Here is an 11,975-nt window from a genome sequence, read left to right as displayed (position 1 = left end):
GCTGACCAGAGAACCATACCTATATCTTTGTAAAGTTGTATATGCTGCTCATTTGGATGGGTTATCCTGATGGTCATTTGTGCCTGGGAGAGGGCTAAGGATGGTGTTGAAATTTTGTATTAATTAGACTTCTGTGTTCCCCTTGCAGTGTACCTTGTCATTGTTTCTCTGATGAAGAGGTTGTAATATAAAGTCCTGAGACTTCCACCCAGCACCTGATGTTAGCAGACTTTCACAGCATTTTTGGCTTGACTGTGATTSCCCAGACAGTCCAGGGCACTGCACTGTAAGGTGGAGGGAGATTTGGCTTTGGAGCAAAGGCCTCTCTTGCAGTGAGGGACAGGTTTGGTCAGAGCATCAGAAGCGTTTGGAGCAGRAAAGGCAGAGAGCACAAGACAATACCAAACATATTTCTCTTCCAGACTTTTGGGAACACACCCACGTCAGCATAGAGAATCCCTTTGATGGTGGTGGGAGGAGAAGAAGGGAGGGGTGGAGAATGCACGACTGAGGCTGCAGAGGAGACCATTCCTGGGTGGGAGCAGCTTCAGCACATGGGGAGACCTGCACAGGCTGCACAGCTGCAAATTCCTCCTGCACCAAGTCCTGGCACCAACTGTGTGTGCCTGCACTTGTGTGCACGGTTACACAACGTGGAGGCCACTGAGAATTTGGGCCTGGTTTTAGAAAAATTCCTTGTACTTCCAAGACAAAGCTTGCCAGGTTAGAAGTGTGGTGCTGCTTGTGAGATCCCTTGTCTTGGGTGAGTAAACCCAAAAAATTACCCAAACTGTAGCCCTTTGGTTCCTTTTCCTAGAGTTCAGGAAAAGTTGGGCAGGACCACACACACCACCACAATCAGCCGTCCTCCTGTGCATGATCAGATTAACACAGATGGAAGATAAAGAAAAAACCAAAGAGAAAATCATTGGTGCTCTCAGTGGAACTGAAAAGCAGGAAACATCMGTGGAGTTTCCCTATGATCAGTTTGGAAATTACYGATATCCTTTATGTTTTAATGACTTGGGTATAAAAGTAGAATTGTCCTGATTATGTTTCTCATCTGTTTCTGCTGTGCAGAAGCCAATGACAAATGGTCAAGCTGGAAGAATTCAGTGCCATGTGTTTGTATTCTGTGATCTTTTGACTAGATGACGTTCTTCGTTTCTGAGGGAAGAGTGGCTGTGGTGTGTGTGGTGCATTGCTCCTGCAGTGTGGTTTTGGGGGCCTTTGCTCTCTGCCAGCCCTGRCTCAGGTGCTGAGAGGGCACCACTTCCCTCGGGAATGCAGAAACAGCAGCAGGAGCAGCTCTGCCCGAGCCCCGGCATCACCCCGGGCAATGTGTCCTCAGAGCTCCCTGCCAGGCAGTGTCCTGTGCCTTCTGCTGCTCCCTGGGCAGATGGAAGTGCTGCACTAGAAAGTGYCACAATTCTTTGTGACCCACTGCCAGTGAGGGCTGGAAAAGTGACAGAGAGAGTCAGGAAGAGCAAGATTTCAAGATGAGAATCTGTTCACCTGGAGTTCCTCTCCTCTCCTGCTGCATTTCCTGGTCATTGTGATGTTAATTGTGCAACTTCCATCCCAAATGAATGCGGACTTTTGTACTTTTAGCACCAGAGGCCTTTCTAAGGAAAATGGGAGGGACTTGAGATGAATGAAAGAAACACTGAGGTTACAAGACGGTGAGAAAGCTGAAGGTAGGCACATTTTATCATTACAGCCACAAAATTTGTATTCTCATGTAAGCAATGAAGTTTTTCTGCTTCCACACTGGGTTGAGCACTGCAGGTGAGGAGTCAGCAGCGCTGCTGTGGGGTAAGGGAGGRATTTTTCTATGTTGTGGTGAAAGCATTCACCCATTCCCATTCTGAAATTACATCAGAAATTTTGTTTGGGGCTTTTAGAGGTAGAATTAAGAGACTTCTGGGTAGAGATCAAGTCTGGGGGGCACTGTATACCTGGAATGGCTTACGKTGAAAACTTTGATTCCACAGGAGGGAGGGTTTGACACTATATATTGAAACCTGTGTTCCAAAACAGAGCTAAGAATATCACAGCAGGAGTTTTTTTAAACAATTGTATTTGGTTATTGCATTCAGAGATACAAGAAAAAAACAAAGATTTCCACAAAAGGTAAAAGAGAGGGAGGACTTTAAGAAAATGTTGAGGATGTTGTAAACCTTCACAGCCACAAGCTGTCACACCAAGCACAGCAGGTAAATGTATCACTGCTCCAGATCAACTGCAGCAAAGTGAGTCAGCTTTTATCCAGCCTCTGGCCTAAATCCTTTCTTTTATAGGGTTTGTGCTGCCTTTGGCCTTGTGTCCCCACTCAGGGGCTCTTGGCTCTGCAGGATCGAGCTGGATCACAGCCACTGTSGAAAGCAGCCCCCTCCCCTCGGCGCAGGGAATTGTGTGGAGAACAGCGGCATTCCAGTGGCCCCAGAGYCTCTGGAAGAACAGCAGAAGGATAATCAAGAGCCTTTGATGGAGCTTTCAGCTTCAGTGTTAAATAACACCCGCTCCCAACAGCTGAGTGGGGGCAGGACTCATTCCAGAACTATTAATAAAGCCCCTATTTATACTCCAGGTTCCTGTGAACGGTGCAGCAGAAAGCTACAGCTGCGGAGCTAAAATGGAATAAATGTCAGCCTCCAGGGCAAGCACCATCCTGCGGGAAAGGAGACAGCCAAAGGAGAGCACAGGAGCAGGTTTGAGAGCTGGGGAAGCAGAGAGCAAGCGGCAGCACCCTGAGCTCGCAGGCAGTGGGCAGAGCCAGGCAGACACTCCCTGCAGCCGCAGGTCTGTGCAGAGCTGCCAGAGATGCAGCGTCACAGGCAGCTCCCACTGCTGCCGGCACAGAGCAGCAGCGTTTGAGCTGCCACTGCACACAGCTGCGACCAGGTGTGACTCAGGGCAAAGGTGCAAAAGCGAGGAAGGACATTTGAGGAGGCTTTGAGTGCGCTGTCTGCTGGATCGGAAAGATAATGGAGAGCACGGGAGGGCCGTATCTGAACACAGCCGCGGTGACTTCCCCTGTAGGAATCGCTCGATTGCTGCAGATGACCTTCGGATGTACCACATTCAGCCTGGTCGCCCACCAAGGGGGTTTCAGTGCCGCCTATGGCACCTTCTGCATGTTTGTCTGGACCTTCTGCTTTGCCRTCACTGTGTTCATCATCGCCTGTGAGTTCACTCACCTGCACGGCTGCCTGAGCCTCTCCTGGGGGAACTTCACGGCTGCTTTTGCCATGCTGGCCACGCTCATGTCCATCACAGCTGCGGTGATCTACCCGCTCTACTTCGTGCAGGTGGGCTGTTACCCCATCGGCTGCCAGGTCAGAGATTTCCGCATCGCAGCCAGCGTCTTCGCTGGCCTCCTGTTCGTCGCCTACGCCACCGAGGTCTTCTTAACCMGGGCAAAGCCGGGACAAGTCACCAGCTACATGGCCACTATTTCCGGCCTCCTGAAGATCGTTCAGGCCTTTGTGGCCTGCATCATCTTTGGGGCGCTGGTGAACGACAGCCAGTATGGTAAATACGTGGCGACACAGTGGTGTGTGGCTGTCTACAGCTTTTGCTTTGTGGTGACAGTGGTGGTAGTGGCCTTCAGTGTCACAGGTAAGACTGCCTTGCTGTGGTTCCCTTTTGAGCGTTCYGTGGTCATCTACACCTTTGGGGCTGTGCTGCTCTACGTGAGTGCTGCGGTCATCTGGCCGGTGTTCTGCTTTGACAGCAAGTACGGCTCCCCACAACGTCCTGGCCTCTGTGCCAAGGGCAAGTGCCCGTGGGACAGCCAGCTGGTGATCGCCATCTTCACCTACGTCAACCTGCTGCTCTACGTGTTAGACCTGGCCTACTCGCAGCGCATCCGCTTTGTCTCACACCTCTGAATTGGTCTCAGCCTCTGTGGAGGATCCCAGCGCAGCAAACCACTGCGGGTGCACAGGGACRGGGTGTGGGGCAGGAAGGCACGGGGTCGGCATGCGCACAAAACCATCAGCCAGACTTCAAGGTGAGAACTGACTGTGCTCACAAATGAATGACTTGGAGGAGGTGGGCTGCAGCGGATGCAAAGCACAGCCCACCTCCCCCATGATCCTGCCTCAGCTGCCTAGGCCCAGCACGAAGGAATGACACAGCTCCACCTGCATCTGCAGACAGCAGGAACATTTGTAGCCACAGCAGCAGGGCTACAGGCCACCGGGCCAATGAGCCAAATATTAGCAAAGACACCAAGGATTTTGAAACTGTCAATCAGTGCTTAATGGTAACCAAGTGACTACTCAGGAAGTGGGAAAGTTAAAAGCTGCATGAAGGAACACCAGCTCTGGAGATGAAAATAAACCCCTCGGAGTTTGGGTTAGTTTGGGCTGTGCACTAGATATGGAATGCCTGCAAGTGTGGGCAGTTCCAATCTGGGTGTTTCTGAGRACATCATAGTAACGGTATTTTGAAGGTTACCAGTCCTTTCCCTTCCTCTCCTTTGCTGTCTGGCACAGAAAAGGAATATCCTCAAGTGCACACCTTGGAGGAGGCTGAGGATATTCCTATTTAGCAAAACTGAGTCAGTACAGAAATGAAAATTTGTAAAGTCAGGGCTCTATTGCTGAGAATCTGCAGAGCAGAGCCCACYTGCCATCCTCACTTGAGCAGCACAGAAAGTACCTTGGCACATGCTCTGTTTTGGTTCATGGGCCGTAATTTCTTTATAATGGTGTTAAGGGTTTTTTCCTTGAAGCTTGATGATAAATTCTGGGGGGAAAGGGGAGGCAGAAACTTAACTGATCCCACAGTGCTGCACAAGAGACCAAACYGGGCAGGGAAGGGCCATGGACAGGACAGGACATGAGAGAACTTGCACACAGTACCCCAGAGCAGCTCAGGATTCCTGAGAACTCTGCTTCACTGSATTTCTGGGACCTGTCTCTGACAAAACACCCACTCTGAAGCTCCACACTTCTCAGCTCCGATTTCAGGCTCCATAGGAATCTTCGTTTGTGCCAARGAGAAGCCAGAGTGTCCAAGTGCTTGTGCAGCACATGCAGACTCAAGTGCTTTGATTAAAATCTCCAGTAGCTGCCTGTCAGAAGCAAGATTTTTAAACCAAATTAAAATAAAGCTGAATGGCAGATGTACACATACATCTCCTGAGATCTGTGTGCTGTCACCCTGCTCTCTACCCTTTCATTGCAGCAGACATGGCTCTTTCTGCCTGAAAGCAGAGCTCGCTTTATTTTGATGTACAAAGCRTGAACACAGACCCAAAAATGTACAGACCCAAGACAGCAAGAGCTCTGAGTGGATTCTTGGCAGCAGAATGACTCAGGAACAAGGAAGGAAACTTACTTTCTTACTTTTTATCAGGGCTTTGTGTGGGRTTTGAAAAGCAAAGGGAAAACTTGTTGGGACAGATTATGCTAAATAATTCCGAACAAGGACCAGCCCTTAGCAGTGGAGAGCATTAGCCAGGAAATGGGACAAGAACTGGATCCAGCACAAAGGAAGAGCCTTCCAAGGGGGTTTTCTCTTCTGTGAGTCCCAGTGAAGAGCGGGAAATCTGGAAGATGTGGTCCAACAGGAGGCTGGTAGAGCAAGATACAAGGCTATCTGTTATAGATATAAACCAGGAGCTTTAWTTCTTGCCACTCAAACAAATTATGSGTTGTACAAATACAAAATGATTACTTGGAAAATTCACTTGTGTTGGAGGAGTCAATTTATAAAGAGCCACTGCACACAAATGGACCATGAGCATTTATGATGCATTTCTGTTAAACCCATCAATGTGGACAAATTAAACTGTGTCACACTTAAAACTTACTTACTTTTTTGTTATTAATCTGTTGTTACAGATCACTAAAAACCAAGCAGGTGCCTGTGAAGCCACCASAGATTTTGTTGTAGAATTGAAGCCAGAAGGCCAGGAACAGTGCTTGTGGAAAGCCCCATTTGCAGGCTCTGGTGGCTCTGGAGGGGCTGGGACAGGGTCAGGAGCTCAGGGGCAGGGGAAGTGCTGGACCTGCAGTGACACACCCGTCACTCTGCAATGGCAGTCCTGGAAAGCTCCTCGGCTGACAGTGTGTGCTGAGCCACGCRCTGCTGGCTTCCTGCTGGGAAGAGTCTGCACCAAGCAGGAGCAAGAGCAGAAACATGGTAAAATCTGCCAATGACACGAGTGGATGCAACTTATTGAGCCAGGGACAAAGGGCCGGAGACAAACCGGTGCCTGGGAAASAAGGAGGGCAAAATTGAGTGCCTTCAAATAAGGAAGAAAGAGAATTTAACATGGAAATCATGATCCCACTGACTGGAGGAGTGGAAACACAAGTCATTGCCAAGAACAGTGTGTTCAGATTTAGCTTTCTTATCTGCCAGCCAAAGACTGAGCAAAAAATGTGAATATGGTCAAAATGGCAAAGAAAAAAAAATTGGGTGGACAACAATCTTCTGTTTTAGGAGGAAAAAATAATGAAAAAAAATCAAAACCTCATGCTTCAGTGGTTAAAACACTCCCCAACCATTGGAAACTATGAGATTGCCCAATCCAGGACAGAGAACATCTGATATCTGCTCAGCAGGATTTACCAACCGGCTCTGTCATGATTCAGTTCACCAAACCCCCTTCATTTCCAGAGTGTATCTACCCTCTTATTTAATAGATGATGATCAAGTAGCTCGCCATGAATCAGGTTTCCCGAATCACCAACCAGTCCCAACCTTTTYTGGCAAACTGCTGTTAGGAAGTACATGCATTCATTGAGAATTACGGATTTGTGGCTGCAGCCCATCTAGACAGTTCCCCTGGATTCCACCCTGGATAGATTGATATTAAATTGTTAATTGTTAATTATTAATTGTTAATTGTTAATGGTTCGGAGCATTTCCGCTCCCCGCGGGATGAGGCGGGAGCACAGCGCCCCCTGCCGGCACAGCACAGCACAGCACAGCACACGGCCCCGGGCAGCGCGAATGATGCAACACTCGGGCCCGGTTGCCCCAATCGCTGGCGAGCGCCGCCCCGCTGTCCCCGCCCCTGATCGCTGATTGGCCAGAGGAGCGGCGCCGCCTCGCYCCGCGCCCGCCGATTGGCTGCGCGCCCGCGCCCCGGCGTGCGGCCCCGCCCCCTGTGCGCGGCCACGTGTACGGCGCGGGTGCGGCGTGTGCGCGGTACCGGCCATGAGCGTGGGCTTCATCGGCGCGGGGCAGCTCGCCTTCGCCCTGGCCCGCGGCTTCACGGCGGCGGGTGCGTGCGGGCACGCGGGCCGCTTCATCCTCGCTCGGGCCCGGGGGCTGCAGGGGGGCGGGTGCGTGCGGCACCGCGGGCCCGGGGGCTGCACGGGGGCAGGGGGGCGCGGGGCGGGTGGCGGAGATGGCCCGGGCTGATGCGCGCTGCCGTTCGCAGGGGTCCTGGCTGCGCACAAGATCACGGCGAGCTCCCCGGACACTGACCTGCCCACCGTGACCGGGCTGCGGGTGAGTGCGGCCGGCTGGCGGGGACCGGGTGSCGGCGCTCCCCTCACGAGCGGCCCCGGGCCTGAGCGGTGCCGTTTCTCCCCAAATCGGTGCAGAAAATGGGAGTGAACTTCACGGTAAGCAACAAGGACACGGTGAAGAGCAGCGATGTCCTCTTCCTGGCCGTGAAGCCGCCTATCATCCCCTTCATCCTGGAGGAGGTGGGCCCCGACATCGAGGCCCGGCACATCGTGGTTTCGTGCGCGGCCGGTGTGACCATCAGCTCCATCGAGAAGGTGAGCGGGCCGGGGCCGTGAGCTGGAGCCGCTCCTCTGCCCCAGGAGCCGGCACAAGGGACAGAGCTCATTTGTGCTCCTCAGGAATAGTCACGCAGCCGCAGCCAACGGGTTCTTTTCGGTCATCCTTGCCTGTCTTCGTTAGATAATGCTATTAGAGGTTTTATCCAGCACTTTCCTTACATGAGGTGCTGTCCGATCATGTTTCTCTCAACAGCAGGGGTTCATCTCTGGATTTCTTCAGATTTTATGCTAAAGTGTCTGCAGGATCTGTTTTGGAAATCTGTGTGTTGMTGTGGCATTGAGGCCTTTGGCATASTGTTCCCAAACTGGCTTTGCCCAGCTCCTGCTTTGCTGGTACTGCTGAAGGCTTCACATTCAYGTTTGGGCTACTGTGGCTCAAAGCAGGGCATCTGAGATACACAGGTCTCTCTTTTCCTTCTGCTTGTGTTGTTCTGGCCCCTACAGGGTCCTTTCCTGGACAGCCCATTCATGAAAAATGTGTACTAAAGCTCATTTTTCTCCCTTCTTTCCTTTTTTTCTTACTTTCTGTCTCCAATGATTTTCTGCCCTAAGAAACTCTCTACCTTCTGCCCCACACCAAAAGTGATCAGGTGCATGACCAACACCCCTGTGATTGTCCGGGAAGGTGCTACAGTCTATGCCACTGGAACTCATGCGGATGTGGAAGATGGGAAGCTCTTGGAACAGCTGATGGCCAGTGTGGGCTTCTGCACCGAGGTGGAGGAGGACCTGATTGATGCTGTAACAGGGCTCAGTGGCAGTGGCCCGGCGTATGTATGTGCTGTTTCTGCAGCTTGTGACACTCTTGGGGAGAGCAGTTGGCTTTGCGTGCCGTAAAGTCTGTGTTACTTCACTTTGTAATTTTTTTGTTTTTCCAATCACCCAAATTTGTAGAGGGACATGCAGTCCAGGTGCCCAGTTTGGGACAGCAGGAAAATTTTGTTACCAGTCAGATAAGTTTGAAGTGTGCAGCCAGTGTACAGTGTCTGTATGTCCATGTTGCAAAASGTGGCCCTGCAGTTAGCATGATGTAGAAGCTGAATTTGTCCCATTCCCCACTCTCCTGAGCTGGAACTAGTGAGAGGGAAGCCTGGCATGGCATCTGTGCAGTACAGGGGAGAAGCTTTTGTCAAGTCTGTAAGTGACAGGAGTCACAGCACAATCCCAAAGCCCTGGATTCTCTCCTCCCTGAGGTGTAACAGTCCTGGAGCAGTTTTTGAATCACCTTGTTCCTCTCTCTGSTCTCAGGCGTTCACTGCCCTGGATGCTCTTGCGGATGGGGGAGTGAAGATGGGCCTCCCCCGCAGGCTGGCAGTTCGRCTGGGAGCACAGGCTCTGCTGGTCAGTATTGCCTCCTCCATAACAAATCTGAGTCTGGGCCTGCTCTGTGCASAGGAATCTACACATCCAAGTTTTAAATGATCTTGGTCCTCTCACAAAATCTGCTTTAGAGAATGCGTTTGGTTTGGCTGCACACGGGCTCCTGGKGAGGAGCTGTAGGAAGTGTCTGCAGCATCTGCTGGCACTGGTGCTGGTGTGGGAGCTGGTGCCTGGGAAACTCTGGCTCCTTTGCAGGCTTTGTCAGCTCTGAAAAGTGTTTTGGCAGCCTGCAGGAGCTCAGGTTTGCCTGCGAGTGTTGGTGCTCTGTGCAGTGGAGAACAGGAGTGCGTGCCAGTGGCTTCCTCAGTCAGAGCTCTGCAGGTGTTTTCCTTGCTGCAGGGTGCTGCCAAAATGCTGYTGGAGTCTGAGCAGCATCCCGGCCAGCTGAAGGACAATGTCTGCTCGCCGGGAGGGGCCACTATCCATGCCCTGCACTTCCTGGAGAGTGGTGGCTTTCGCTCACTCCTCATCAATGCCGTGGAGGCTTCCTGTATCCGCACAAGGTGAGCACCTATGAAGTCTTTAAAAGATTGCAAAACTTGCCCTCCACCCTCCCCCATCTTCTTTTTTCTATGTCTTCTTCTCCCACTACCCCACTGCAGGGAGCTGCAGCATCTGGCCGACCAAGAGCAGATTTCTCCAGCAGCCATAAAGAAAACTTTGCTGGACAAGGTGAAGCTGGAGTCTCCCTCTCTGTCTGTTGCATCTGCTRGCAAAGTCAGTCTGTTCAGCAACAAGAGCAAGAAGAACTGAGCAGACTGCTGCATTCTGGTAGTGCTGAGTGGCAGTGTCCTGGCTGCGGCCAGGACAGGGCTCATTTCTGTAGGGAGCCAGGAAGGGCATGGCCAGGAGCCTGGTTATCCTGTACATCGTGGCATGGGCAAAGGGGAGGGGGAGAGTTGAGGGGGAGGGGTTGCATCAGGGGAAAGAGGCTGAGGAGGGATGGGGAGAAGGGGTCCTTTTTGGGTGGCTGCAGGAAGCGAGTGGTGGGGGTAAAATCATGTTATCCATGGTGAGCAATGCAAGTGAATCGGTCGCCTCTTTTCTACACTCTTATACTATTCGTTTTCTTATCTCATTAATGTTTCCAGTAAATTGTTCATGTCTCAAACCATGATCTTTACCTTTTGTGCCTCCAGTTCTGTCCAGCCTGCCACAGGGGAAGAGGGGGGAGAGGGGAGTGAGCAGCGTGTGGTTTTGAGTATTTTAATGGGAACACTAATATGGGAAATGCCATTCTTAAGCCACAACCATTAGTGTCTTCTGTGTTATTTCTCTTTTGTCCAAGGAAAAACACTCACTGTGAATCGTTGGTGTTCTCTGTACCAGGCTTGTGGCTTGCAGCAGCTGTGGGGAGTGCTGTAGCAGAGGGTCTTTAAGTGAGGTTGGTGTGAGCTGTCCCTGGCACTGCTGTTTTCTTGGGCAGGGGTGATACTCCAATCAGAACTTCGTTGAGGAAATCATTTGTCCAGAGGCCTTAGATACTTCCAGGACTCRAGCAGTATGTGTGGTGTCCCATGCAGAAATGGTTTCTAACARGATGTTTTAAAAACGTTTCAGAACTTTTGGTTTCAAAGGTTTGATCCCCTTTGGTCCCATCTTTCATTTGCTGTCAGGGCTTATGTCATGTTGCTGTTGTTACTAGCTGGAGTAGATTGCTGCCACACAAACGYCGTGCTGCATGGTAAGCAGGGGTTGGGCCCAAAATCACTTCTCAGAATGGACTAAGTGCCTCTGCCTGATCTGCCACCACTCTGAGAGACAAAGTGAACATGAGACCACACTCCCTTTCTCTCTGCTCAGTGTGGTTTGGGGAGTTCTCAGTGCCCCTGCTTTACTGCTGGCCTTGCTTGGGTGGTTCAGCAAGTGGAGGGGTAGCGAGTGTTTCCATTTCCCTCTGGCTCTGAGGTGCTGGTGATGCATTTTTAGTGTTAGGCTTTTTGGCTGGTAGCAGGGTAGGATCCTRTAGGTGTGACAGACGGTTACTCCTCTTCCCTCTTTGCATAAAAAACTGCTTCTCTGATGAGAGCTGTGGCTAATCCCAGCTGTTTTGGCTGGTTGTACCTCTTGCCACTGGCASTGGTCCCTAAGTCAAGAGTCCCTGAGTGCTGTATGTTCCTTCTTTTCCTGCTCAGGAACTGTAATACCTGCACAGACAGGCCAGGCTGATAGTCAGATGGGTGAAGTACTGGCTGATGCAAAATGCAAGGGAGGGTTGTAGAGTTTCCACTCCACTGAAAAAGTGGGATGCAGAATGAAAGGATGCCTGAGCTTAAACCCCTCTGCAGAGAGAGGTACGGGTTGCCCCTGGATACTTCCAGACAGAGCTATAGATGAAGTTCCGAGATGGTTAGAGACTGTAACTGAGCTGGCCCATACAGCAGATGGAAATCCAGCCTGTCAGGGGCTACAAGAGCCCTGCAAGGCGTGCAGTCACATCCCCTGTGCACAGAGCAGAGAGCAGCCGTGCTGCTGCTGGATGCCAGAGCCCGGCCAAGCCCCTGCTGCTCTCCTGCSGAACACGGTTGCTCTTCAAGCCCTGTCTGCTCATTTCCACTGCTGCACCTTCCCCCTGACCCTCACCCTTCTCTGATGCTCTTTGTCCTCCTGCTTTGCCTGTAGCGGCAGCGAGCACAGGCACAGGTGTGTGTGTGTGTGTGTGTCACGGACCCGGGCTTGTGTCAAAACGGGACACAGCGCGAGTGCGGAGCGGGCTGACGGGGAGAGACAGGGAGAGAGAGCAGCGTTTCACAGCGGAGCAGCGGCCCCAGCTCGCTGCACCGGGGCTCGGCCCGGCCGAGGAGCCGCGGCGGCGTCAGC

At 51.8% G+C, this 11,975-nt stretch overlaps 2 protein-coding genes across 3 annotated transcripts; both read left to right on the top strand.

Annotated features, from left to right (window-relative positions):
• Window positions 1-491: 491 nt before the first annotated feature.
• MYADML2 (myeloid associated differentiation marker like 2) lies at window positions 492-5,832 on the top strand. Of its 2 annotated transcripts, XM_057380422.1 has the most exons (3): window positions 492-1,697; window positions 2,301-2,711; window positions 3,043-5,832. In XM_057380422.1, exons 2-3 carry the CDS (start codon window positions 2,645-2,647, stop codon window positions 3,891-3,893), a joined length of 918 nt encoding a protein of 305 aa, XP_057236405.1. In that variant the 5' UTR covers window positions 492-1,697; window positions 2,301-2,644; the 3' UTR covers window positions 3,894-5,832. The 2 variants fall into 2 exon arrangements, with proteins under 2 accessions (XP_057236405.1, XP_057236406.1); XM_057380423.1 differs by lacking the exon at window positions 492-1,697 and having other exon boundaries at window positions 2,644-5,832.
• A 1,301-nt stretch (window positions 5,833-7,133) lies between these two features.
• On the top strand, window positions 7,134-10,266 carry PYCR1 (pyrroline-5-carboxylate reductase 1). Its single transcript, XM_057380480.1, has 7 exons — window positions 7,134-7,246; window positions 7,406-7,476; window positions 7,572-7,751; window positions 8,328-8,549; window positions 9,024-9,116; window positions 9,495-9,658; window positions 9,758-10,266. The coding sequence occupies exons 1-7, from the start codon at window positions 7,180-7,182 to the stop codon at window positions 9,906-9,908; spliced, it is 948 nt and encodes a 315-aa protein (XP_057236463.1). The 5' UTR covers window positions 7,134-7,179; the 3' UTR covers window positions 9,909-10,266.
• The last annotated feature ends 1,709 nt before the right edge of the window (window positions 10,267-11,975 follow it).

This window comes from Malurus melanocephalus, unplaced genomic scaffold, assembly GCF_030028575.1.
Source record: "Malurus melanocephalus ecotype Western Australia unplaced genomic scaffold, MMel_1.1 scaffold_453, whole genome shotgun sequence".
Taxonomy (NCBI): Eukaryota; Metazoa; Chordata; class Aves; order Passeriformes; family Maluridae; genus Malurus; species Malurus melanocephalus.
This window is presented reverse-complemented; position numbering and strand designations above follow the sequence as displayed.